Genomic DNA, 27,807 nt, shown 5'->3' on the forward strand with positions numbered 1-27,807 from the left:
GAGGTCCTCAGCCCCGTCAAAGCAGTAAAACGAAGCCCGCTGGCAGGAACTGCCACCGCCACCCCACAACAAAGCGCCTCCGCCACGGGCAGCTCCCGGCTGGGGCGCGGTTCTTGCCAGAGCTGGGCACCAAACTGGGAGAACTTGTCCTCACCCAGGATGCCCCAGACCGGGGCGGCTGCTGGCGGTGGCCCGGGGCCAACCTGCCCCGGGATGAGGATGGGAGCGGGATGCTGCACCGGCACCGCCGACCCACGTGGAGCCCCAGGGGTTCCCTCCTGCTCACCCGTGGTCCCTTTGAGGCAGATGCAGTTGTAGGCGTTGTTCCTGTCCTGGCAGGTCCCCCCGTTTTTGCAGGGCTGGCTCTGGCACTCGTTGATGTTGATGTCGCAGCGGTGGCCGGTGTAGCCGGGCTGGCAGAGGCAGGTGAAGGAGGCGATGCCATCCTTGCAGGTCCCGTAGTGGCACGGGTCAGGGTCACACTCGTCGATGTCGATCTCGCAGTGGGCGCCCGTGAAACCTGCCGCCAGCGGGAGAGACACAGAGTGAGGATGGGGGACATGGGGCGGGGATGGGGGACACCCCTTCCCACGCTGCCCAGGTGTGAGGCAGCGCACCGGGGTGGCTTTACCTGCCCCACCGTGAGCTCTGGGACGCCCAGGAGCGGGGTGCAGGCAGGGAGCACCCCGATGCGCTCATGGTGGGGCTGGTCAGAGCCCAGCCCGGGGGTTTTGTCCCGGGGTGCACAATGATCTGCATTAAAGCCGCCTCGGCCGCGGAGCGGGGCCCCGCGCTCGTCCCGGAGCGCACGGGGGGGCCGGCCGCAAGCACCCCCGAATAATAACACCCCCGGCAGCTCCCATTCTCCCGGCCCGCTCCCTCCCCGCCGGGTTTGGGGGTGGAGAGCCGAGGACAAAGTACAGCTTTGACTAGACCCCGCCAAGCCCACATAGCAGCTTTTCATCGGGGCTTGGCATTAGCAAGACACTAATTAGAGGCCATTCAGCTGGAAGATTTCTGGCGGGAGCTGCTCCACAAAAGAGCCACTGTTTGCCACCAGGGCTCAAGTCATCATTTTGTGCAACTGCTCCTTGGGTTTCGGTCGGCGAGCCCCCGCGGCCCTGCACCTTGCGTTCCCCATAGAGGCAGCTTTATTCCTTCCTTCCTGCCTTCCCCCTCGCTGCCGCCCTGGCAGGCGGGAGCACGGTGGGACGGCTGCTGCGGGGCCACACCTAAGGAGTGCCAGGCCCCACACACCTGGATCCGGGGCCAGCAAGCTCCAGAGCTCGACTCGTTCTGCCAGCACCAGGAAAAGGGACATCCTGCCCCACGGGAGCGGCATCAGCAGGGACTGACCCCAGGCATGGATGGCTCGGGGACACCTGCCACAGCAGGTGCCTGGGGAGGTGGGCACTAAATGATTTGTCGGTGCGGTTTTAGGGCACATCACGGGCGGAGCCCCCCAGGATCCCCTCACCTTCAGTGCACTCGCAGCTGTAGGTGTTGGGGCCGTCCACGCACTTGGCACCATTCTTGCAGGGGGTGCTGGCACACTCGTCGATGTCAAACTGGCACAGGTGCCCGTTGAAGCCTGGAACGGAGCAAGAAGTCACGTCCCTGCGCACGGCCGGACCCGCCAGGCTCCCCTCCCTGCCCCGCTCCCGCCGGCCCCCCGCATCCCAGCCGGGGCGCCGGGTTTCCATGGGGACGGCTGCTGGGGGCCCTGAATGCGGGGCTGTGACCCACCATTGAGAGCATCTTATTTACATCTCTAGAGGAGCAAAGTCTCTGAACTTCAAAACCTCCTTTCACAGATTAACCGTCTCCCCATTCTCTGCTCCACCCCGTGACTTTGACACCGCATTCAAAGCCGCTGGTGCGGGGCCCCCCCCCCCAGCCCCCAGCCCTCTTCCCAAAGAGGGGCCTTTTCAAGTGCAAAGCCGTGGGGTTTAATCCTTCTTCCCCTCTCCCATGGGCCGGAGCTGCAGCGGCATCGGCATCGCCTGCACGGCGCACAGCCCCTCACTGCAACGGGAGAAGCCCCCTCCGAAGGAGAGGTGCTCGCTACGCTCTCCCAAAAGCGGAGGGCTATGAAATTTAAGGAGCCCGTTCCTGGCTCGAGCCAGGATGCATCCTGGCTTTGTTTCCACCGCAGTGGCGGGGGGGATGGCTGCTGGCAGTGGGAGGGGTGCCACGCACCAGTGGGGCACTCGCAGTGGAACTCGTTGATCTTGTCGAGGCAGTTGCCGTTGTGCAGGCAGGGGCTGCTGGCGCACTCGTCCGTGTTGATCTCGCAGTAAACCCCCTCGTAGCCTGCCGAGAGACCCAGCGCTGTCAGCACCGTGGCACAGGGCTGGCACAGCCCCGCAACAGGTGTGTTACACCCGCGCACACCTGGTGCCCCCCCATCTTTAAAAGGCAGCTGGGGAGATGCTCTACGCGTGGCGGGATTTGGTGCACAAGCTGCTCCTTGGATCAACAGGCTTTGGCTCGATCCAAGCTAGCAAGGTTAGCGAGAGGAGGAGTTCGGTGTAGGGCTGACGGTGCCCAAATCTCCCTTCTTTTCCCCTCATCCCACAACCTTTACTGAGCTCTTTCCTTTGGTGCTGTCCCCAGGCACAGAGGAGCTGTTGTCCCAACCCTGCGCCGAGCTGAAGCTCGGGGGCATTTAAAGCCCTCTCTCTGCCCACCCCCAGCACTAAGGCCGAGCCCACAGGGCTGCCCACGCACCGGGCATGCAGATGCACTGGAACTCCCCGATCTGGTCGAGGCAGGTGGCATCGTTCTGGCAGGGGTTGGAGAGGCACTCATTGACATCAATCTCGCAGCGAGGGCCCGAGTAGCCCTGCAGACACTGGCACTGGAAGGACCCTTGGGTGTTGATGCACTTCCCCGCGTGCTCGCACGGGTTAGCTCCTGTAAAACACAAGCGCAGCCCTCAGGACTCGCCCCTGGCTGTGCCAGAACCTCCCCAGCCGTGCTGCTGTCACCCCCGTGAGCTCACCCAGCGAGCACTCGTCCACGTCCTGGTTGCAGGCTGGCCCCATGTACCCCGAAGGACACGTGCAGATGGCTTTGCCATTGACGGGGTTGGTGTCGCAGTTGGAGCCCTCGTTGCAGGGGTTGCTGATGCAGGCGTCGTCCAGGTGGCACAGCAAACCTGGGCAGCGAGAAAAAAGGGTTTGCACGCCGAGGACGACGAGTCACAGCAAGGAGCCAGGGGACGGGCAGGGCAGGGGACGAGGTGGGACAGGGCCTCACCCGTGCGGCCGTGGGGGCACTCGCAGTAGAAGGAGGCCACCCGGTCGTGGCAGGTGGCCCCGTGGAAGCAGGCGGCCATGGCGCAGTCGTCGATGTTCTCGCTGCAGTCCTCGCCCGTCCAGCCGTTGACGCAGACGCAGTTGTAGCCGCCGTGGTTGTTGTGGCAGGTGCCGCCGTTCTGGCAGGCGTTGGGCATCAGCTGGCACTCGTCCACGTCCTCGGTGCAGTACTGACCTGCCGGGGGACAGGGCAGCTGCAGGGAGCCGGCACTGACCGCCCCGGATGTGAAGCAGGGCGGATCTGCCCACGCCGTGCCCAACATCCCCCCGGGCACGACCCTGTGCCACCCTCATTCCCGGCGCTACCTGTCCACTCAGGTGGGCACTGGCAGTTGTAGGTGTTGACGCCGTCCACGCAGGTGCCCCCGTTCTTGCAGTTGTTGCCCGGGCAGTCGTTGATGTTCTCCTCGCAGTTCTGACCCGTGAACCCTGCGCAGAGGAGATGCCTGCCGTGATGCCAACCCACCCAGCGGCCGCGTCACCCCAGCCTGCCCCTCGCCGCCCCCCGCCACCAGCAGGCTGTTCATTATCAGGTGCGGAGCGTGTGCCAGGTGCCTCTGGAGCAGCTGCCTGGTTTCATCTCCATCCCCACTCAGCCCCTGCTGGGGCCTGGCAGGCAGCAGCTCCCTCTGCACGGGGCAGGGTGTCCCTGCTGCCAGAGCCGCCAGCTCTGGAGACGCTTGCCCCGAGCACTGGAAGATCTGACTCCACGCAAGCCAGAACGAAGCAGGGCTGCTCCCACGAAGGCTTGTGGCACCCGGCGCTGAATCACCGGTGTTTAATTTCACTTGTAAAGAGCCTCAGCAGCGGCGCTTGCCCCTGAGGGGGATCCGAGTCCCTGCCAGGGCGAGCCACCGTCCCACACGGCGCTGGGCTCGTCCCAGCCCACCTCCTGCTTGGGTTTGTTATCACCTCCAGCTGATGGCGTGGAAACCCTGCCACCCCCAGCCCCTCCAGCAGGAGCACAGCAGCCAGGCCCTTCTCGGGACATCTGCCAAGCCACCTCTGACCGACATTTGTGTTAAAAGCTGCGTTTACTCTACGACCCTCAAAGCTCTTGTCCCAGCCGCTTGGGGTTTGGGATGGCAATGCCAGCCCACAGTGCCCGTGTCCATCTGCAGCTGCCTCAAACTCCCCAGGGCACTCTGCAGGTCCAGACCAGGTTGCTCCCCACCCAGGCAGCAAAAAATGTCAACCTCCACAGGTAAGGACCAGGTGTCCAAACTCATCCTCTGCGGGACCCCAGACCCTGGCCCAGCTGGGAGCTTTCCCCTCGCTCTCTCCACATTTTCCTCTCCCCAGCCCCATCACGTGGGGAACAGCCACTTTTTATGATTGCTGGTAGGAGTCCAGAGCAGATAACATTCACCTGCACCTCGCTTTTAAGCAGCGGGGCTGAGCCTGAGAAGCAATAACTCACCATGTCCTAGACACCAGGATTAACTCATTTTGAACCATCCAAATGAGTAATTAGCACGGCAATTACCTCAAACTCAGGGTTACATTCTGCAGCGATGGCACGATAAAACAGCCAAGATTAGTTTAACTTGAAGAAACGCGGTACAGCCAGGCCTCTCCGGGAATGAAAAGGGAACATTGTTCCAGGTTTGCTGTGCCACATACCAGCATATCAATCACGCCCTTATCACGAGCAACAGCCCCCTGTCCCTCTGCCTCTGCTGCAGCTCCTGCATCCTGTGGGGATGGAGGAGGTGCTGAGGGACCCCCTGCTCCCCGGAGCAGCGGCTGTGCCACCCCACGGGAGGTGAACCAGCTCCTGCAGGATGCAAATCTCCTGGGAGCGGCCCAGGGAGCCGCAGCTGGGTGTGCCAGCGCCGATCCTGCCGGGAGCAGGGCTCTCCCCCGGGGCCGTGCCTCACCCCGCCGTGCCCCGCTGCTCAGAGAAAGTGCCTCGTCAGCAGAATGGCAGGGCAGGGCTCCTCCTGCCACCTCCACCTGCCCATCCCTGCGGGACAGGGCTGGGAGCTGCTCCAACGGAGCGTCGCCCCCGGGAGCTCATCCTGCAAGGAAGGGTTTCCTTCCTGGCACTGCTCGCCCGGCCAGCCCCACACCTCCCTGTCCCTAAGGACAGGAGCTTTGCTCCAGCCTGGGTGAGCTGTGGTGGAAGCGAGGCAGGAGATCCTGCAGGGCTGTTCTGGATGGTTAATGACATTCCCGAGGTGCTGCAGCCCAAAGCTTTGGGAAGGGGATGGAACCTCTGGACCCGTGTCAGACATCAAGACAAGATCCCCACACAGCTCCCAGGGATCACTTACCTCCCCCTGAGCTGGGCTGTGCTGCCAGCAGGGTGTGGGTGTCTGTGCCATCTGGGAGACCCCGTCCCCACCCTGATGCCACGTCCCCAGCAGGGATGGGGCAGGAGCTACAGGGATGGGGCTGGAGCTCCCCATGGCAATGCCCAGCCCTGCCCAGGGTGCAGAGAAGCCACCCAACCCTCAACCTGCTCTGGCCACTGCCGGGCTATGGGTGAGCAGAGGATCAAACCAACCCTGCAGGAGACTCCTCAGGCAGCGCAGGGCTGCCCACAGCTTCCTTCCCAGGGACAGGGCGGGTGCATCCCCTCCACATCTGCCACAGTGTGGCTGGCTGGGGTGAGGAGCAGCACTCATCCCAGGAAACACAACCTGGTCTGAGCGTGGCTCTGGGCTGAAACTCCAGTTTCATTTCTCCAGCTGACACAGGGACGAGGGGAGCGTGGAGCTGCTCAGTCCCTTGCACTCCCTGCCCTTCCTGCACTGCAGACCCGCTGCCCGAGGGCAGAAGTGAAAGGGCTTGCTGGGGTCAGGGGGCCCTTTCACAGCTGCTGTTCTTCTCTAGGGTTTGCAGCATGCCAAGCTCTTTTCCAGGGTGCCAAGCTCTTTTCTAGGGTGCCAAGCTCCCAGGACAGCCCTCACCAGGCACCTCCACAAGAGCTCTCCAAGCCAGAGGCTGCAATCCTGCCGGGCTGCTCCAGAGCTTGCCGGAGGGAGCAGCAGCGAGCTCAGAGAGGGTCTTCCTTCCCCAGCTCCATTAGCACTCGGAAACTTTCCAAAATAGCTATTCCGGGCTAATTATTCCATTCTGGAAGTGGATTAAGCTAAAGCGGAAAAAGGCACTCTTATTCTGGAATATGAGCATCCGCACAGGGGCCTCTGCTCAAACAGTTGTTTTGGAAGAGCTATTTTGGTGAAGCACAAAGTATATAAAGCCCCCAGATGAACTCTCCACCTCGGGCAGCGCTGCCCAGCCTCTCCCCTACAGCACACGGCGCAACCAGCCCGCAGCCGGAGTCCCAGCCTGCGGGAAATTCAGGCACTGCTCACTCAGGGTGGACCCACGCCTTTCCCTCCCTACCTGGCAGGCAGGTGCAGTCGTAGGTGGTGTCCCCGATCTGGCGGCAGGTGCCCCCGTTCTGGCAGGGCGAGGGGTTGCAGGGCACGTAGAGGTGCTCGCAGTTCTGCCCCGTGTAGGCCGGCTTGCAGGAGCACTGGTAGGTGCCCACCTCGTTGGTGCAGCTGCCCCCGTTCTTGCAGACGGGCGGGGAGATGTTGCACTCGTTGACGTCCTGCTTGCAGTTGGCGCCGTGGAAGCCGGCGGTGCAGCGGCAGATGTAGTGGGCTTCGAAGGGCACGCACTGGCCGCCGTTGGCGCAGGGGTTGGAGGCGCAGGGGTCGGCCTGCTGGCAGGTTTTGCCTGGGGAAGGCAGGGAGGGAAGGTGAGCGTGCAAACAGCAGCTCAGCTCTTGGCGGCGGCGATCTACACCGGGCTGCAGACCCGGATCTGGGACCGGCTGCGACCGATTCCCCCCGCCGTGCCGGAGGGTCGCCTGGCTGCCACCCACCCGCCCCAATCACCGTCGCAGACCACCCTCCACACCCCTCCGAAGCCAAAATCGGAGGCGGCTCTCCACGCGCCTGTGGCACGGCCGTCCCTCCCCGGGCAGGCCCTGTCCCCTGGCGTCACCCCTCACCTGACCAGCCGGGCGGGCAGCGGCACTTGTACTCGCTGAGCGTCAGCAGGTCGCAGGTGCCGCCGTTGCGGCAGGGGTTGCTGAGGCAGACGTTGTCGCGGGGCGTCAGGCACAGCTCGTCGGTGAAGCCCAGGCGGCAGGCGCAGGTGTAATCCGCGGTGCTGCCGCGCACCAGCGCCGTGCAGGTGCCGGCGTTCTTGCAGGGGGAGCTCAGGCAAGGGTTGGGCAGCTGGCACCGCTCGCCCACGTAGGCACCGCTACACCTGGCAGGGGAGAGACAAACGCCGTCAGCGGCCGCGGGGCACCGGGTACCCCCGGGGCCGGCGCGGCCCGGCACGTCGGGTTCGGCGGTGGCGAGGCTCTGCCCCGGCTGCTCCGGGCTGGGAAGAGGAAGATGAAAGAGGTGCTGGGAACAAAGGCGGCCCCCACGGACGGGGCCTGTGCTGACTCGCACAACCGCGGCGCTGACATCCTGCGTCTCATGGCGGGGAGATTCTTCTCCCTCCCCTCCCTGCCGAAGGGGAAATCGAGGCACAAGGGACACACGGTGGGGGTGAAAGGAGCATCCCCACAGGCACACCAAATCCACGGGGCCAGGCAGCATGGGGACAGCCCTGCTGCCTGCCCACGCTGGAGTCTCTGCTTCAGCAGGGCTATTTTTATCCTCCCTCCATCCTAAATCACTCAAACACAATTAAGCAGGGGCTCAGCATAGGCTGGCAACAGGTGGGACGAGTTCCTGCTGCTCGCAGTTAGCTGAGAGCTTCCCCAAAGCCAAACCCTGCACAAGGAGGGTGAGTGGCCCTGGCTGCTGCGTCCCTCTGAGAAAAGAACCCTCAATGCCACCACCAGCTTCACCATCTGTCACCATCGGCCACCTGGAGCAGGACTGGAGCTGGCACCAGGGATATGGCCTGAGGGCAAATCCCACCAGCCATCCCGGTGGGCCTGGGCAGGATGTGTGGTTGGCAGGACCCTGCAGAGGTGGGAGGATGAGGACGGAGCAAAGGTGTGCACCCGACACAAAAAAAACATCCCCGGGATGAGGCAGGAACCCTCCTGGAGTGGCATCTCTTGTATCCCGCCTGCAACACGCGATGCCACCACAGGTTTTGTCCCCCACCAGCTCTGATCCCATTACAGCTCTTCCAAAGAGGGATGTCCTGTCCCGGCTGTGCTGTGCTGAGCAGGGCACGGGAGGAGTGGGACGGTGCTGTCCACACTGCTGTGCCACACCACGATGGCAATGCCACCACAGCGTGCACCACACTCAGCTCACAGCTTCTACCAGAGTTCTCGAGAGCAGAAATAAATCTGGGAGCTTTGCACGGCCAGGAGCCTGGGGTGAGGCAAGCTGGAGGTGATGGGTGGGGAAGGTGACAGCAGCTGGGCACCGGGGGACTGTGGTCAGGTCAGGCTCAGGGCACCACGAGCTCACACCTGCTGCCAGCAGATCTGCTGGGACATCGCATTCCTGAGCCTCCTGCACGGCCTCCAAGGCTCCTGTGGCAAGGGGCTGAGCAGAGGGGGGGGACAGAGGATGCTGCAGAGCACAGCAGACACCTGCAACCTCCAAAACAAGTCTGTGGGGCTCCTCCGGTGAAGCACAACCAGCAAACCCCACCCTCAGCCGCCCCAGCCCGGAGCCACGGCGCTTTGCCGGCGGCAAGATGACGTTTCAGCCTCTCTCCCCTTCTCCTCCTCCTCCCCTGCTTTTTTTTTTTTTTTTTTTTTTTTTTTTTTAACCCAATTCTGATTTCATTGTCGGGGATTGTGTGAGAATTTGTCAGGATTCGGGAGACATTTTGAGTTAATGAGACGGCATTATCCGGGCCAAACGAAAAAGAAAACGCGTACAATAATAAATCAGGGCATCTGCTCGGCGCACAAAAGGGCGGCGGGGAGCAGGTGTGCATCCTAATGAGGCTGAGCAGCTGCCGGCGCCCGCGGACCGTGCCCGGCTCGACGGCGGCTCCGAGCCCCGGGCGCCGCGGCCGCGGAGCGACGGCGCTTCTGGGTGGCTGCGCGGGGGAATGCGGAGGTCGGGGCCGCCTGAGAAGGGTTCTTTGTGCCGGGCCGGCCACGGGAAGGGGCGAGGGGACGGGAGCAGGCACAGGCACGCCGCTCGGCTGTGCAGTCATCTGGCAAAACCTCCCCGTCCGTGCGCGCCTCCGCCGCGCCGCACCGCGCCGCGCACGCTTTTTTTCTTAAAACAATCCTCTCCATCCTTCCCAGCGCTGCCGCGGGGGCTGGCGGAGAGACACGGGAGGCTCCGATGGGAGGGGAGGTGGAAAAGGGAAAAAAAAAAAAAAGGGAATGAGGAGAGGGGGGTGGAAAAAAACTCTGCGGGACAAAGAGCGCTGGTGGCAGCGCGGGAAGCGCTGAGCGCGGCGGTGACACCGTGGGAGAGGGACACGGTGCCGGGGGACCAGGAGGGGATGATCGGCATGCCAGGAGGCCAGGGGGGCTCTCTGGAATTGGGGTTCCTGCGCCGTGAGGTCGGGGAGAGGGGCACACAGCCCAGCGCCCTCCCACCCAATTAGTTTTCGGACCGATTCCAGCGCAGGAAAGTGAGGATTTGAACACATGGATGGGAAACCAAATCAAATCCCTGAATCTGGGCATGGTTATTAGCCAGGAGGTTAATTAGTGATTGGAAGAAGGAGTGTGGGACGGGGAAGACCCTGCCTGAAGGCACAGGGTGGGTTGGGGTCACTGCAGTGCCCGGGCTGGGGGCTGCCTCACGCCTGGCTGGGCTGGGCTGGGCTGAGCTCCTCGGGTGCTTCCCAGGCTCGTGCTTCAGGAAACCCCTCGAGTCTCACGGAGTTGGTAGATTGTTTTAAAATTAATTTCTATTTGTTTGTGTTAAGGGCTGACTGATGGCCACAATCAGCTCCAGAAGCGTGGAGAGTGCAGCAGCGGGCAGGGAAGAGTTCAGCTTGGAAGGGCTGAGATGGGCACAGCAAGGCCAGGGTACACTCGTGCTCCATATTTCTCCTCCCAGAAAGGGGCATTCCCAGCAAATCTTCAGGAGAAAAAGCAACACAGCACAGGCACCTTCCCAGTCCAGCAGTCACCGCTCTAACCCAGGGAGGAGTTTCTATGGTGCCACGTGGGGCTGTGCAGCACAGACCCTCTGTACGTGCCCAGCAACTCCCAACCTCACACACCCGCTGCACAGGCAGCTCCCAGCACCGGGAACCTCCCAAATCTTTCCAGGCGTTCTAAGTCATCCCGGTTTCTTTGTGCCCAGGACATCCTCCTCCCTCGCACCTGGAGGCCTTCACATCACTCCTGCACCTTCTGCAGATGCTTCAGCACAGAACGAGGCTGCTCCTGCCCTCTCTGCAACAGCAGGGCCGAGCACATTCCCAGCTGTGGATGAAGCCACAGGATGAATTTCACTGTTCCCTCCCCTCACGGGTCCCGGAGCTCACTCACGGGCTGGAGCTGCATTTCAAAGCCCAGCGACCTCAGCAGATGCAGAGAGTCCTGGCTGCAGAGGAAAGCCTGGAGACAAGTCTCACATGCAAAGCGAGAGATCAAAAACCAGGTGAAGAATCAGGGCAATCCAAGTCGTAGTTATTTTTCAACTTTTCCAGGTCTGGAAAGGCTGGATTCAGCAGAGCTACGTTCAACTCCCAGCTATGCCACAACCTCACCCTATTTCTCCAGGGACTAAAAACCTCTCCTAAAGCTCAGCTCAGGGAGCTGAGCCTTATTTTCTGTAAAAACCCCATGAGGTGGTGTCAGGGATTCCAGGTGAGCAGACGTGGAGGATGCGACATCCCCGCGGGCTCAGCCAGGTGAAGATCACCCTGTGGTTTTTTCCTTTGGCATTTCCCAAGCCAGGGCTACCCAAACCAAACCCCAAGCAGCTCATGGAAATTAGCATAGGAGACATTAAAGCTCGGCTTTAATTACAGATATACGTCTTGGCAGAGGACAGGGCGGGTGCTGCAGGATCAAAACAGCTCAGCAGGGCCATTAGAAAGCGGCTTTGAGGAGGTGAAATGTGGCCAAGCTGCCCGGGGTCCTGAGGAGCCTCTGTGAAAGCCTCGGTTAGGCTGGTGTGGTCACAGTCCCAGCTTCAGGCGTGACGAGCACCCCGTTCTCAAACCAGGCAGGAATGGCTAAAAATACCCCAGTGTCTCCCTCACTGTTTCCATTGACTCATTAACGTGCTGAGGAGGCTTCAAATGCTCCATTTTAGTCACTGATGGAGGGTGATGACATCCCCATCCCAACCCGAATCCCCATCCCAATCCCTATCCCAACCCCAATCCCCATCCCAATCCCTATCCCAACCCCAATCCCATCCCAGGGATGGCCAAACCCTGCTCCAACACACAATGCTCCCTCTCCCAGCACCATTCCAGCTGACAATCCCACAGCTCTACGCTCCTGGGGTGTGCTCCACCGAGGCAGGGCAGGGGACAGCAGCCGGTCCCCATGGCTGTGGATGAGGGTGCTCCTTGCAGGGGTGATTTACACACTGATTTACACCCCCCGGGTGTCTGCCGGCCATCCCTGGTGGCTTTTTTTTGTTTCTGGGGGTCAGGCAGAGGCTGGGAGCTGGATTCCCACAGCACCAGGCTGGGATGTGTCTTCCCCCTCGGAATGAGCATCCGAGTGCAAACTGTGGTGAGGGGGGGACACGATTAATAATGCACCGAGCTGCCGGCCCATAAATCTGCATGATTCATGGCCAGTGTGAAGGGTGATGGAGAAGGCCTTGTCCAAGGTCAGACAGCAGTCCCTGGGGACAGCCTGGGAACAGCAACAGCGGCCCCAAATTCCCACTCTGCTCCCAGCACCGAGCCCGGGCCAAATCTGGATCTGCTCAGCACGGGCACGTGCATTTGTTGTGTCTGCCGCACATCCTTAAGGAGTTACAGCCAGCGGCCCAACGCTGCAGCGATTCCAGCGAGGCTCCAGGAGAGCTCAGCACACCAGATGATCAAAAGCATGAATGAGTACCAGAGCTCTGCTCTACCCCTCTGCTCGCTGGGCTGCCACAGCTTCCAGCACCTCTGGCCCCTCCAGCAGCGCTGGCAGAGCTGGGGTGCCCATCCCAGTCCCCCCCAAGCCGTGGTTCCTGCTCTGGCTGCTCCCCGTGCGTGGCTCTGGCGCTGCCAGCCCTTTGTTCACCCCGCTCCCGGCTTTCCCTCCGTCCCACCAGCAACAGGTTTTGTCCCTCCGCAGCAATGCGGGCACTGAAAGCATCCCGAGGCAGATGTTTCTGCGACCTCTGACCCAAGGCTAATGTTTTCCTTTCTGCACTAAGCTGCCATCTGCCACGGCCGGCACAGATGACACCCAGGCGCTCCCGCAGCCCGGCTCGGCTCCCGCACGGCGGCACGGCACGGGGGCTTTGTCCAAACTCGGGATGTTCAGCCCTGCACAAGCACGGCCCCGGCAGCAGGGCGTGTCCCAGAGGTGTCCTGGATGTGGGGGCTCGGTCTGCATCACCCCCGAGCTCACACCTGAGCCTGCATCACCCCCGAGCTCACACCTGAGCCTGCATCACCCCTGAGCTCACAGCACCCACCGCTCTCCTGCCTGGCCTCAGCGTGTCCCCCCCCAATGGCTGGAGCTAAAACCCACTCTGGGCTTAAAATGTACAAAAAAATATTAAAAAAAATGTACCCAAAAAAAGCCCACTCTGGGCTTAAAATGTACCAAAAAATGTACCCAAAAAAGCCCACTCTGGGCTTAAAATGTACCAAAAAATGTACCAAAAAAAGCCCACTCTGGGCTTAAAATGTACCAAAAAATGTACCAAAAAAAGCCCACTCTGGGCTTAAAATGTACCAAAAAAAGCCCACTCTGGGCTTAAAATGTACCAAAAAAAGCCCACTCTGGGCTTAAAATGTACAAAAAAAAAAAAAAACCCAACAAGCAAAGTGGAAGCTGGGTGTAAAGTGGAGCACGTGCACGAGCTGTCCCCCATGCCCATCCTATGGAGGGGGAGGTTCAGGGGGCAGCCCCACACTGCAGGGGGGGGGACAGAGGAGCCCCATCCTGGCCCCACATCCAGGCTGCCTCTTATCTTCTCCGCTATCACCTGGCCTCTTCCTCACCCTCAGCTGCTGGAAGCATAAACGGCCGTGGCTGTTTTCCCCAAGGTGTCAGCAGCGTGGGAAAGCTGAGCAGAGCAGGCTCGGGTCTTTGCTCGAGCACCATTTTGGGGGCACTTGAGACTTGATGGGACCAGGGCACTCCCTGGGGCTGGGTGTAGGGTCTCCCACCATGGGGAGACAGGCTGGGCTGGGGGATGCCAATCTCTGCTCCGTGGTACCTGTGGCTTGGAACAGCCGCCTCAGACGAGCCCCACAGTCCCACCCCAGCACAGAGAAGGTTCAGCACCACAGCTGCGACCCTGAGTGGTGCAGAGGGTCCCCCCCGAGCGACTTTCACACGCCCAGAGCCCTGTGCAGCAGCAAATGTGCTGCGTGACCCGTGGGTGGCCGTGCCAAGCCTGGCGGGGACCCCATGGAGCGAAGCGAGCGGCCGAACGTGAGCAGGACGCTCAGATTTCACACGTTTGCTGGCAACAGCTGAGGGAAGGAGAAGCGACTCGCAGGAGAGCCTCCCTCAGGCTGCACAACAGCCCCGAGCCGCTGCAGGCTGCTCCCAGGTGCGGAGCAGCGACGCGGCCCCACCCCGCTGTCCCCACCGCTCTCGGGGTAACCGTCACCATCCTGGGGCCGACGAGGGGAACCACAACCTCCTGCCCCACACCTTCTCCTGTCCCCCAGCAGCTGCAGAGCCCAGGCAGGGGGGAGCCCGGTGCCCGTCAGGGAAGTCACCTTCCCAGCCGCGCCGGCGGCTCGCTGCCTGGCACAGCCTGCCAGCAGCACCCCCGGCTTTCTCCTGAAGTTCCACCCTTCCCCGTAAGACACATCTGCTCGCTGCCAGCCCGGGGAGCCCTGACCTCCCCTGGTTCCAGAGAAAAAGGCCGGTGCCTGGGGATACGCCTCCGTGTCCCTGAGAGATGAAACCTGCTTCTCACTCCATCGTATTCCGTTCGCTCTCATTTTCCACCGCTTTCCCAAGGACCCCTCCCGTGGTGTGTGGAGCAAGAGGTGCATACTGTGCTCACCAGGACGGCTTTCCTGCCTTGGAAGAGTCCTGCTGACACAGGAGCGCGCTCTGGAGCCAGGGGAAGGCAGGGAGGTCTGGAACACGATCCTGCTGGGCAATCAGAGCCCAGGACCCTGCTCTCCACTCCTCACCTCCGGGAGGACGCAGCAGGAAATGGGCGCAGGGAGACGAGGAATACTTTTGGATGCTGCCCTGCCCTCCCTGGAGCACATGGGGCTGTGGATGCTCCCTGTCCCCTGGCAGCCAGGGGCTGGGGGCTGCTGGAGCCCCCTCTGGCAGCGGGCACGGCCGGGCTCACCACGCCTCACCTCACCTGCAGCTTCGCTCGGTGGCTCCTGGCACGGGTGGCTGTTAAGACACCAAAGGTTTCACCACAGCTCCCGGGAGAGCCAAGGCACGAAGGCAGGGCTGCCCAGCTGCCCTCACCCATGTGGGGCACCCAAAAGCTCCCCCAGCGCCGGCACAGCCCCACAGAAACCTCCAGCAGCCACGACGGAGCTCCCAGTACCAAAACCCAGAGCAAGACCTAAGCGGTGGTTTTTTAAGAAGTCTCATCCAGGTCCTGCTTTATTAAACACTCTGGGACACCAGCCTGGGAAAAAAGCAGAGTTTCACACAGGGAGGTGGTTGGCAAAGCAGCAGGTTACTCCAAGTGACATCAGGTTAATAAAGCAAGAGCAGATCTCCATTCTCGTTTAATTAAAAAAGCAAACTGCAATCCCAAGTCTTTGATGTGTTTTTGTTGTTTTTTTTTTTTTTTTTTCTTGTTCCATTTCGTTTTTCACCTAGCCCAAGTCATCTAATTGAGATTTTAAGATCCAGACTTTCATCTGGAGAGAAACTAAAGGAATTCCCAAAGCTGCATATACTTGTGGACAGGAGTGGGGGGGAAAAAACAACAACATGTTAGAGCCCTGTTCCTCCTATGCAGGAAAAAAAAATGGCTTTGTTTCTTAAGCAGACATTAGTCAGGACAGTTTGGGAATCAAAGTTCCCATTGTAATGAAAAACAATATAATCCCATTACTAAGCAGAGTGGCCGGGCTATTCACGGGTGGTAACTGGCTACCTGGGAAGGAGCTGCCTTTCAATGGAGCTTCATTCACAACAAACATGAAAGATGTCGAAGGAAGAGCCCAAGACAAAACTCGCCTCATTCCCACCCTCAACAATGGCTGCTATGAAATATTTGTTTTCCCCAGTCGATGCTTTTTTTTTTTTTTTTTTTAATATCCTCTGCCGGTGTAAAGCTGCACAGCCCCATTGTTTGTGGGAGCTCGCCCTGGCCCCTGCTCCTTCTCTTGCAGGAGCCCATTTGTGGGGTGACCACGAAGGATGTGCTTCCAGCAGAGGAATCCCCAGGGAACACAGCCTGGGCTGAGGCTGGCACGTGGTGCCATCACCCACCCATGTGATTTTCCTGGAGCAGGTTCCCCCAAAAAGCACCCACAGCGCCCACTGGAATGGCACCCGGCCCCTGTGGCGTCTGAAAACACTCCCTACAGCTGCCCCCTGCTTTTGCCCTCTAGAAGTGTTTCATTCTTTAAGCCAGCACATGAAAAAGTCAGAATTTTGGGGAGATAAGGAATTTCTACCCCCACAGGCTGCCCGCACTGCTGGTGCCTGGGGTCACCCTTCCCTCCCCACCCCTTTTTGGGGTAACTGCTGCTTCTCCCCCGCTCTGGACCCGGCAGTTGCTGCCCATGCAGGTTGGATTCGCTCTGCCGTGCTCTCAGAGCTCTGGCACACACAGCCCCAGCGTCACCATCCCACTAAGTGATGATGGACTCCTCCTTCTTTCCCCTTTCCCCCCCTCAAACCAAGTTTTGGCTAAACACCGCGCTGCCCCAGAGCCAAATATGGAAAACTCCCACTCGTGACCCCACCATCCCACTCGTCTAATCCTGAACTTAAAACCTACGATTAGGATCTGAGCAGCCACCAAGAGTTTAAACAAGCTAAATTTAGCCCTGATATTTATAAACAAGGAGGAGAGGGGGGGGTTTTGCAGAGCACACGGGTGCCCCGTGGCACAAAGCCAAGCGAAAGCCAGAGAAATTCCTGCCGGGGGGATGTTTCAGTGGGATGGGGAGTGGGCAAAAGTGGCCACAGCCAGACAGGGATGGATCCAGCCCCCCTCAAGCTCACAGCCACAGAGCTGCTGGTCTCCCTTTGCGAGCAAAACTTCCCAGAAGTAGTTATTAGCAACAAAAACTCTTGCCCACTTGGAAACCACGTGCTTAAGGACGTAAACCACCCGGGAGCAGACGGGCACCAGCTCCTGGGATCCGTATCCCGGGATTTCTGCTGCTGCCGAGTTTAACCAAGGAAACGGGCGAGAGAGGGAGGGAAGCCTCTGCCTCCGACACCTTTTTGCCGGCAGAAATCCCTGTGTCAACATGACGCCCTCGCCGAGGGAGCAGGGACAATGGTGGCGGCTCTGCCCTCCGGCCGCAGCCCGCATTCCTGCCCCCCTCCCCTGGAAACCCCCCTTTTGTGGGGAGCAGCAGGCCCTGTGAAAGGGCCGTCTGTCGCCCTGCCTTTTGACTTGGAGGTCTGTGTCTAACATTTTAATAGGGGCTGGGGGCCGGGGACAGGTCCCCCCTCCTCCCGGGCTGCTCCCCAGCGGGGTCACTCTCCCAGCCCGCCCCAAAGCTCCGGCCGCCGCGGGAGCTGCACATCCCAGAGGACGGACACATTCCATTCCTCCACCTGCTCCAGAGGAGCCATCCCATGGGTCACCCATCCGGCAGTGCCTTTGGGAGGGTCTCATCCTGTTCCCCTCAAGCAGGGATGCTCCAGCGGGGCAGGAGCGCCGGGGATGTGCTCTCCTCCGGATCTACTCATTGACAGCAGAAAATTCCTTCAAATAAACCACGGGACGCCCACAAATGCTCAATCCCCAGGCAGTGATGCCAGCAGGGAGCGCGTGGCCCTGACACGGAGCAGAGCAGCTGACAAAGCCAAAAACCGCAGCGCCATCACCCTTTCCACGCCCCTCTTGGGGACAGGTGTGACAGGCGCAGGGAGCGCCGCGGAGGATGAGGAGGAATTGGCAGAGGGAAGCCAAACTCAGTCCTGACAACGGATCACGCACAGCCCAGAGGGTAGAAGCAGAGGTGGCACTGCCGCTCTCGGCCACGGTGACTTCAAATGGAGCCCAAAGCAACAGGTTCCCCACCCCTGGGTGCCCCTGCGCACCCAGCCCACCACCACCCGGCCACCTGCCTGCAGGGTGCCCCTTCTATTAAATAAGGGCGACGTTATAGCATCATTAAAACTTAATAAATCCATTTCCCATATAAATACCATTAAATCCAGGTTTTGGGGAAGGGAATTAGGGTGAAAACTTGTTAAAAGAAAATGACTTTGCCGCAAATAAATTTTTGCTACTTGACTGAGCATGAAAGTTTCCCATTAAAATGCGACTGGGCTCCCTTTGCTGGAAATGTGCAAGGGCCTAATAACCATGGCCTAAACATTAACTGTTTAACTGGCTTTTCCAATATTAACTCCAGGCTGCCATGGGGGGAAGGGGAGGACGTGATGGGTGAGAGCTTAAAGCAGACATTAATTACTGCTGTGCGAGGGAGGCACACCCTGAGCTCCCTTCTCAGCAGCATCCTGCTCCCATGGCACAGGCTGGGATTTTGGGGCTGGTTCTACGCAGCGCCAAGAGTTGCACTCAGTGATCCTTGTGGGTCCTTTCCAGCTCAGGGCATTCTGTGATTCCCAACAGAACTGATTTGGGGTATGGCTGGCTCTAAGCACAGCGTGAATTTTGTGAGGTGGTAGGCACGGGGAGGACTCAATGATCATTGTAGGCTCCTCCCAACTGAAAATATTATTTCTGGGGGCAGAGCTCCCCGTAGAGCCCAGCCAAACATCTTTCCCCCATGCCAAACTCCTCACAGAGGTTTCATTCCCTGCATCTCTCACACCAAGCACTGCATTTACCAGTGGGAACTTCCAGCATCATCCAGGTGCCCAGAGAAGCTGTGGCTGCCCCATCCCTGGAAGTGTCCAAGGCCAGGTTGGACAGGGTTGGGAGCAACCTGGGCTGGTGAAAGGTGTCCCTGCCCATGGCAGGGGGTGGAAAGAGATCTTTAAGGAAGATCCTTTCCAACCCAAACTATCCCACAGTTCCATGATCGCCCTATTAACCACCAGCAAGTCGCTTGGGATATGTGGAAACCCCAACACCGTCCTGAACCACAGACCCTGCCCATGGGGCACCTGCCAGCATGAGGAGGTGACAGGACGAGGACCTGACCCAGCAGACGTGCACCAGAGGAAGGCAGAGTCCACGTGTGGGTGTCCAGCTGTGAACAGGCACCGCCACACCCGGCCAGGAGCTCAGCTGGAAGCAGCACTGAGCTGGGTGTTAAACACTGAGGGGGTTCCCAGGTGGGCATCTCTAACTGTCCTGGGGTGCTGCCAGGGTCTGGCGCCGCTGGGACCAGCAGGGCGCTGCAAAGACTTCCCAACATCACCCACAGGAGCTCTGCTATGAAGTCCAGCCAGCAGGGCTTTGCCCCTCACAGCTCTCTGCTCCTGGGTTCCTCCACATCCAGATACCCGAGACTCAAAAATCCAACACTCCCCCTTGACACCAGAGCAGCATTTCTGTCCTCATTCCAGAGCTCTGGCTGCAGCAAATCTGGGCTTCAAGGCAGCATCAGGGCCCGAGGGGGTTTGGGAGCAGCTGCTGGGATGGGTGGATGCAGCACCATCCTTCAGGCATGGGCTCAGCACCATGTGCCACGGGCACGAAATGGGACCAAAACAGCATCTGGGAAGAAACTGGAATCATCCCAAACCATCGCTTCTGTGGACTGCTGACCTTCCTAACCCTGAACACAAAGCAGAGCTGCAGGAATAGCCCAGCTTGGGGTGTGGTGAGTGAACAGCCCCTTGGTGCTGCCCCATCCCAGGCAGCAGAAGGAGCCTGGCAGGTCCTCGAGGATGGCTGCACAGAGCCCTGAGTGGAGCTGGGGATCCTGAACAGCTTTTTGGCCACTAGGAAGAAGACAGGACTCAACCAAAACCCCACAGCAGGTCTGCTTTCCCAGGGGGGGTTAAGTTACATCCCAGAGCCTCTTCCACTCCGCAGCACCAACACATGGTGCAAAACCTTCACCTGGCAGCACAGAGAAGTCTCCATCCAGATCCAGAGCTCACCAGCTCTCCCTAAGTGCACCCCGGGGCTACTCCCTGGTTAAACACGCTGATGCTCTATAAATTTCACATTCCACTCATGTACACACGCCGCCACCGCTCGGGACATCAACCAACAGCGGCAAAACGAGGGTCACCACACCTCCAGGCCTGGAAAAAGCAGGTTAATTTCCAAACAATGTTATTTTAAAACTTGCTAACTGCCTCCTGATTATGTTGTGCGAGCCCTTAATTGGTGAATAGCCTGGTCTCGCAGTGACTTATACGTGTCGCCCTCATGCTACATACAATAAACCATAATAGCCTGGGAGGCGAGGGCAGGTGTGAGGCATCAGCTGGAACAAATGGACGCGCTGTGGCTGCCAGCAGGAAGGAAGACAGCGAGTCAGGTGTTGAGATGGAACAGATTTTGGTGGAGTAAAACGTGCCCCACACCACGGAGCGGGTGACCTGCAGCCCCCGGGAGCAGAGCCCCGTGCACTCCCTGCTTCACACCACGAGACCGTGGAAATTGAAGATGCTCCTGCTCGTTGCAGGTGACTTTTAAAGGTCCTTTCCAACCCAAGCCATTCTGTGAGCACACAGCTTCGAGGACCTGGTGGGGAACGTGGGGAACCCCGCTAATCTGCGGTGATGAACGCCACTGTGAGCTCCGGACCCCCTCTGCATCTCTCCTGCTCATCTCTGCGCTGTGGGTGCTGCTGAGGGACCTACAGAGACATCTCCCCTCAAACACACCCCATGCCCGTCACACAGGACAAGCCTCTGGCCACCACAGGTATCCAAGCCAAGAGAAAAACCAAGCAAAAAAACCCTCAGCCCAAGCAATAAAATCCCAAGGACACAGAGCAGGAGTGAGTGGGACCACCTGAGACAACTGATAACCATTGAGACCCCTTGCAGAGGGCAGAGATACAAACAGAATCGTTCAGACGAGCGCTAAAACCCCCGCTGCTGTCCCAATGACCTCAGCAGCTGGGCTTCAGTTTCTCTTCCACTGGAATCTGCAACAGGTGACACTTTGGTATTTTTAATCTCCCCTCTTACCCATTTCCACCTTATTCTTTCCGAGAATGAGCTCAGACTCGAAAGAGCCGTCAAGAGTTCTCAACATGGCTGAATCACTGCTCGTCTACTTCTTTAAGAGCTTCCTCTGGTTGATTGTTCAACACTCCACCCTCTTCCTCTCCAGCACCGAGACTGCATTTTTTCTTTGTTATTATTTCATGGAAATAACGTTGGGTTAAAGCACATGAGAAAAACCAAACCAGAAGGAAACTTCCGCCCTTTACAATGAGATAACAATGACTGAGCAGCTGAATAACTTGAAGGGCACAGAAACTCGCGGGGCTCACATCACTCCTCTGCCTTCCTGGTTGTCTCCTGAAAGAGTTCTGAGCTAAAATAATCACCTCTTCCCGCTACGGCCCCCCTCAGAATGTTTCTTCCCATGCTTCTGGCCCGCTGCCCGTGGAAGCTGGTGGTGGCAACGGGCACCAGCTCAGGAGCCACTGCCCTGGCTGAACGACAACGCTGCGCTGATCCATAAACAGAGGAAGTACTTTAGCAAACCGACTTTTCCCCCTTTTCAGCACAAGCCCAGTGATTAATTTAACTTATTCTTTCCCTCCACCGCCTCTTTCGCTCCTCTGAGCAAGAGGAGAAGCCAGGCACAGCTCCTCTGGCTTTAATGGTGAGAGGCTGGTGGAGCAGGGCTGGAAGCTCGGCCCCCTTTTCAATGCCATCTGCTTTTAACTAGCGGAGCAAGGGAGGTCCTGGGAATAGACGTCACATGGCACAGGGAGCTAAAACCAGCCCGACTCATTTGCAGGGATGCCAGTCAAAACTGGGGTTATCCAGCAGTCTAATTAGGAGCTATCACTAGAAGTCAAAAACGACCTCGTGGAAAAACCTTCTCATTTAGTCTGGGAAAATGCCTTAGTCCAGGGCGAGTGCCTTTTCTGGAACGCCACAGCTGCCCAGCACCACGGAACCTCACTGCCAAGCCCCGCAGCAGCCACCAGCTCCAGCCTGGACCTTCTAAAGCTCCAGCTCTGGGACAAAAAACACCCAGAGCCTTCAGCTGGGGTCTGTGCAAGACCCACAAAACTGCTGCTGCTCCTCCTGCGCCGAAAGACCCGGATAACGCTGCCGAGATGAAAAGCAGCCCCAAAGGAGCTTAATTAGGGCGCTTCTGTCCGGAGCCCTCCAACCCAATGCTCGGTGCCCTCCATTCAATCAAAGCCCTGCGTGCCCTGCGCCGCCTGGCAAAGGGACAAGCAAGATAAGGCACCTGGAGCTTTACAAACTGTCCCTGTAAAATAATAAAAGGCAGAGAAAGCTCCTGGTCCGGCAGCGGCGGTTCCCTTTCCGCAGCAGGGCCGATAACCTGCGGCTGGAGTTATCAGAGCCGGCTCCACGTAACCCAACGAGCTCTGGGACGCTCGTCCTGCGGAGCAGCGTCCCCCTCGTACGCTATTTATTTCACTCCACTTTCTAATTGGATTTGTGGGGGCAGCACAAAGGGGCTTTATGGCCAAACTTTGTTAAGTGCCAGGCCGAGCAGAGATGTGGCCAGCAGCCAAAATGGTGCATTTCACGCAGGCGCCAAAGGGCAGTGCCAAGCTTTTCTGCGTCTGGTATCTCGTGCTCTTGGCTCTGCTTTGTTTAAGAAGCTCGGAAGCAAAGCTCCTCGTCAAGAGATATTCAAACAAAGTGAAAAGATATTCAAACAAAGTGAAAAAAACAGGATTTTGTGGCTTGCTATCAGGTAACTTGGGAAGTTGCACCTCCTTCAGTCTGGCTGTGGCTCTGATATCTGCCCCCATCGCCCTGCACGGGACAAGAGCTTTAACACACCCAGAGCGCACACCTTGTGCTCACACACTCTCACGAAGCATCTGCAGTCAAGGGAGAAGTGGTTATTCCTCACAGCCAGCAGCCAAGAACTTCTTTAAAGTTAACTTTTTCTCTTTAAAAAAAAAAAAAAAAACCAACAAAAAAACCCACCCCAAAAAACCAAGAAAAAAACAACCCACCCCGAGCCTACTTTGGAGGCTTCTCCAAATAGAGCTCGCACACATCAGACCTAATTAGATTCCATCACCATCTGCACATGAAATGTAAATCAGGAGTTGCAGAGACTTAAGAAAAAAAGGAAAGAATGACCACAAGGAAAAGGAGGGGTGTAAGGTTGGGGAGGGGGTGGAGGGTTGGGCATTCTGGGAAGCCATACATGATTAGTCACACAGCATTAATCTGCCTCCCTTAACAATAGCTGCCGAATTTCGACCGAATCCCAGCTGTCGCTCTTTGAATGAAAGAAAACAAGATTTAGAGCGTCAAGCGTTGGTAAGGGCTTCTGTGCAAAAAAAAGTGGCGTGCATTCATTAGTGCCTCACAAAGGGACCCAGCCTTTGTCCATTAAATTGCTCATGTGCCTGATTGATTTGCTGATTTATTTGCACCAAAGGGTTGGGGGGCTCAGCTTGGAGAAAGGGGCGGGAGGTGCCCGGCTACTGGGCAGAGTAACGGCACCCAGGCGGATTTGCAAAAAAGCAACAGGCATTGTCAAGGGAAACTGCCATTCAACAGGTTGGGATTGGAAATGCCTTCGGGTTCCTCCGCCGAGGACTTCCTATTTGGAAATTTGGGGTGGGTGGGAACGTCTCCCCGCCTGCTCGCAGCTCGGGCCGTGTTCAACAGGCAGAGGGGAAATCTGGCCGGAAAACAGAGCCTTGCCCATTCACATTTCTTTTATGGAATAGTTTTAAAAAGGGAGCTGGAGCCTTATTCATTTCTCTTGGTTATTGTTCCCTGGGAGCCTGGAGTGAATCGGCCATCGCTGCGGTGGGTCGCTTGGTCCTTCAAAGAGTCCCAGTGCTTTACACATCCGTTTCCCCACAATCAGACTTGGAGAAAGCCCCAGCCTGGGTGCCAGGTCCCACCAGGAACGCCAGGCTAGACCACAGCTTGGCACCAGCGCTGGCAGGGATGCAGGAGGAGGCACCCTGCTGCCCTGGCGATGCCTCATCGGCCCACGGACACCACTGGGGCAGCCCCAGCAGCCAGAGCCACGCCACGGAACCCCTCTCGAGCGTTTATTGCAGATGCACCGGTCACCCTAGTGTGCAAGGGACCGAAAGGCAATGCTTCGGGGCCAGGAGGGAGTAGCTGGAAGACAGACAGACAGACAGACAGACAGCCTCCCTCCCCGCCCGACGGTCCAAGGAGCGCCGCGGGCTGGCCCTACCTCCTGCTCCATCAGCAGGGCAGTCTGCATAGGCTAACACCAGCAAAACATGGCCCTTTGCCCATGTTTTTCCACCCAGCCAGGAACAAAGCCCGATCCTGCCAAACTCGCGGTGACTCCTACACAAGCAGGTTATTCTTGCCACTCAAGGAAAGAAAACGCATCTTGCCCTATTAAAATCCAGAGCCTTCAAAGCAAAGTCAACATGCATGGCAATAACTTTGGTCGGGGGAGATGAAAATCCTCTGGCTGCTCCATACTTACTGGCACACCTCCGTCCCGTTGGGAAAAGTTTCACACTTGCCCCCGTTGAGGCAGGATTCGGCAAGCTGCGAGCACCGTAAACCTGCAAACAGAGGGACAGCGTTAGCCACAGCTCAGGGCCCTGGTGGCAGCAGGGGGGCTGCATCCCCTGGCGTCACCTGGGCTGGGGACAGGCTCGCTGAGACCCCCAGGCCCCCCCTGTGCCTGCACAGCCTGGTGAGGTGGGATCCACCCCGCGGGGTGATGGGCAGGGCAGGGACTGTGCTGCCCCTGCGCTGAGAGGCTCGCCTAAAAATAAACCCGGGGTGGGTTTGAGGGTAGGCTGTGCCTGCTCCTCCAGCAGGAGGACTGACAGAGAGAAACCCCAGATCAGGCCCTTGACTGACAAATGCCATTTGGGAAAAAAAAAAAACCATCCAGCCCGGGGCCCATTAGTTACCGTGAGCTCGGTAACGAAATGAGTCGCCCGCCGTAACTTGCTATGAGTAAAGGTTTCATTGTCTGGCCCCCAGAGCCAAATTCTGCAGAGTTACCACAGCAACTCGCTGAAAGTACCAGAATCGTTTCCGATTTCCACCCCGGCTCGCTCTTCCCCTTCTCTGCCCTCTCGCTCTTCACGGTAACTGGTTCTGCGACACGCGTGTGCAGCCGGGGCAGTTTCACATTGAGCGACTGCAGCTTCGCACCGCCACAACCCAGGTCCTGCCCCGGACGGGCGCCGAGCCCACGCAGCCCGGGGACACCCGGCTGCAGCTCCGTGCAGACGGACCGGGGCGTTGGAGACCGCTGCGGCCGGGCACAACTTTCTGCAAACTTTGCTTCCGACGCCTCCCAGCCCTGCTGTGGGAGCAGCGCCGCTGCTTTCGCTCCCCAAAATCCTCTCAGGGCTCTCCGGAGGGGACTGCTGGCTCATTCCCGGGGCAGGAGAGCACTACAGGGATCCCGACCCCCCGGGATGGGCTGCCCCCCACTCCGTCCCGCACCCCCGGCCGCTTTAGGGGCTCTTTTCCCGTGCCCCGACCCGCTGCCCCCGAGAGCGCTTTGCGGTGATGCACCCGGATCCGCTCCGGAGCGGGGGGAGGGAACCGAGGGCCCCCGACTTTCAAGAAACAGGAAACCGAGAAAAATTTGCAAAACGGTCAAAAAGCTCTCGCAGAACAGCAGCAGGAGCGCGGCCGCCCTGCGCGCCCCTCCGCCGGGACGAGCCCCGGCTCCTCCCGACGGCAGCGAGCGCCGCTCCCCGCCGCAGCCCCGGGCACCGAGCTCCGGCTCCCGGCGGCCCCGAGCGCCTCCTTCGGGGCACCGAGCCCCGGCCCCGCCGCGGGCTCAGCCGCGCTCCCCCGCTCCGTTCCGGCTCCCCCGAGCTCCGGCCACCCCCGCGGGGCTCGGCCCCGCTCTGCCAAACACGGTCCCGGTTCTCCCGCAAGAGCCGAGCCCGATCCCGGCGCATCCCGCGGCACCGAGCCCCGGTTCCCACGAGCACCCCGCGCCCCGGACCCCCCCGTGAGAGATCCGCGCTCCGGTCCCGCCGCAGGAGCCGAATCCCGGTTTCCCACGGGAACCTCCCGAGCCGGGCTCCGGTGCCCGCCGCGCCCGGCCCCGCTCCCGGCAAACTTCCAGCGGGGCGGCCGGTGCGGGGCCCGCGGCGGCGGCCCTCACCTCGCGTCAGGGCGGGCAGCAGGAGCACCAGGAGGCCGGGCGCCAGGAGCCGCTCCATCCCGCTCTGCTCCCGCCGCTCACAGCCGCATAGATCCTCGGGGCCTCGGCCGAGCCGAGCCGGTGCCGGTGCCGGTTCCTGTGCGGGTCCGCGCCGCCCCGCCGGGAGCCCCAAACGCAGCGCGCCCGAGCGCAGCGACTCCGAACGCGGCGCCTCCCGCGGCTGCTCAGCCCCGGCGGGCCGGGCCGGGCGGAGGAGGGCGGGTCGGGACGGTGCGGGGCGGGACGGGAGCCGCGGGACGGGAGGGGATGGGACGGGACGGGCGAGACGCTCCTCCCCGCCCAGCCCGGGGGGCCGCGGCTGGGAACCCCCTTCCCGCCACAGAGTGGGACGAGAGTGGTGCTGAGGGGTCCGCGCATCCCCTAAGGGCAGTCCCGGGGCGGCCGAGTCCCTCTGTGCAGCGGCTGGACACCCCCGGTGCAGCCCCCCGCATGCACACAGGGATGCACCGGGTGCAGCTCCTTCTCTCCGTGCAGCCTCCCCTCTGCAGTCCCCCAAAACCCGCAGGGCAGCCCCCCATTCCCAGCGCAGCTCCAGCACAGCTCGCACGTGCGGCCGCTGCAGAGCCCCAGCACAGCTCCGGACACCTCCGTGCAGCCCCCACAAGAACCCGCATGTCCCTAGTGCAGCTCCCGACACCCCCAGTTCAGCCCCCAGCCCAGTATTGGTGCGGCTCCCCCATGCACACCCTGCGTAATCCCAGTGTAGTTCCTCTATGGTCCCAGTGCAGCTCCTGCACAGCTCCCGAGTACAGCCCCCAGTCCCTGCCCAGCATCCCCAGTCCCTGCACAGCATCCCCAGTCCCTGCACAGCATCCCCAGTACAGCCCTCTAGTCCCTGCACAGCTTTTCCAGTGCAGCCCCCAGTCCCTGCACAGCTCCCCAGTACAGCCCCCAGTCCCTGCCCAGCATCCCCAGTCCCTGCACAGCTTTTCCAGTGCAGCCCCCAGTCCCTGCACAGCCCCTGGGGCCGTAGTACCCACAGAGTGACCACAGGAGACCCCAGGCTGACCCACGCTGTGTCCGTGCAAGGACCTGGGGCACACAAACCACGGGACACACGGAATGGGGTGGTTGTACCCGGGGCACCAGGACACGGAGTGCCCATCCCCAGGCTGCTGGAAGCGCACTTTGGGGCTCCCCTCCTGACCCCCAGCAGGGCTCAGGTGTGCACAGGTACCCGGAGCCGTTTCCCACCCAGCTCCCCCGCAGGTGCAGGCAGCTCGCACGGAGCTGGGTCGGATGTTGTTTGTTTTGTGCTGTGAACTCATGAACTCCCAGGCAGAGCCCGGCCAGCCCCGTGCGCCGCATCCACAAATAAACAAACATGCTGGGAGAAACGGGGAAGCCAAACCCAGGGGCAGCCCCACAACCCCCACACGTGTGCAGCTTTCCCGTTAGAGCAGCGGTGACAGGGGGTCCCTGTGCCCTCGTCCCAGAGCCCCATTCCTACCCTGGCTGCCACCGTGCCACAGGCAAGCCTGGAAAACCAAGCCGGAATGTCCCACCAGAAATCCATCGGGGCCCCGAGCCCAGGACAGGTTGAAGCCTTCCAGGTGTTTGTGGCTGCAGGGGGGTGCTCAGGGCTGTACCCACAGAGCACCACGGACGGGAACCGCTCGTGTGAGGGTGCTTAAAAATGATGCTTCCTTGTGGGGTTTCGGGGGCCAGCCCTGCTAGGCGAGGCCACACTGCCTACAAAAGTGGGGAGCAAAAACTCTGAGTGTGAAGAATTCGGGGTACCAGCTGTCCAAGGACATGGGTACTTAAATCCCTTTGGATTCCTGGGTCCCCCCCCAGCCCCTCTGAGCTGTTGGAGGGTATTGGATGGCTCTTTTATGGCTCCCAAACATGAGGACGTGGAGGGATGGCAGCCAGCCTCTGGCTGAAAGCTTGGGAAAGAGGAAGAGGAAGGAGAGTCGGCAACGGGTTAATGGGAAGGAGGTGACATTGTGGTCATCTGTGCCTCTCATCTCAGGGTACCTCTCCACCAGCCCCCG

General features: G+C 59.8%; 1 protein-coding gene across 2 annotated transcripts in view; it reads right to left on the minus strand.

The window, feature by feature from the left end:
• NOTCH1 (notch receptor 1) overlaps window positions 1-25,869 on the minus strand; it is a 42,303-nt gene extending 16,434 nt beyond the window's left edge. For both annotated transcript variants that reach the window (XM_040083157.2, XM_040083155.2), the window contains exons 1-11: window positions 25,751-25,869; window positions 24,092-24,173; window positions 7,291-7,553; window positions 6,675-7,013; window positions 3,627-3,749; window positions 3,262-3,495; window positions 3,005-3,160; window positions 2,731-2,916; window positions 2,200-2,313; window positions 1,478-1,591; window positions 287-520 (exon numbers count right to left, since the gene is read on the minus strand). In XM_040083157.2, coding sequence (XP_039939091.1) covers window positions 287-520; window positions 1,478-1,591; window positions 2,200-2,313; window positions 2,731-2,916; window positions 3,005-3,160; window positions 3,262-3,495; window positions 3,627-3,749; window positions 6,675-7,013; window positions 7,291-7,553; window positions 24,092-24,173; window positions 25,751-25,808 — 1,903 coding nt within the window. In that variant the 5' untranslated portion in view covers window positions 25,809-25,869. The remainder of the gene's footprint in view (window positions 1-286; window positions 521-1,477; window positions 1,592-2,199; window positions 2,314-2,730; window positions 2,917-3,004; window positions 3,161-3,261; window positions 3,496-3,626; window positions 3,750-6,674; window positions 7,014-7,290; window positions 7,554-24,091; window positions 24,174-25,750) is intronic.
• Window positions 25,870-27,807: the final 1,938 nt, after the last annotated feature.

The sequence above is a fragment of the Hirundo rustica genome, chromosome 20, assembly GCF_015227805.2.
Source record: "Hirundo rustica isolate bHirRus1 chromosome 20, bHirRus1.pri.v3, whole genome shotgun sequence".
Lineage (NCBI taxonomy): Eukaryota > Metazoa > Chordata > Aves > Passeriformes > Hirundinidae > Hirundo > Hirundo rustica.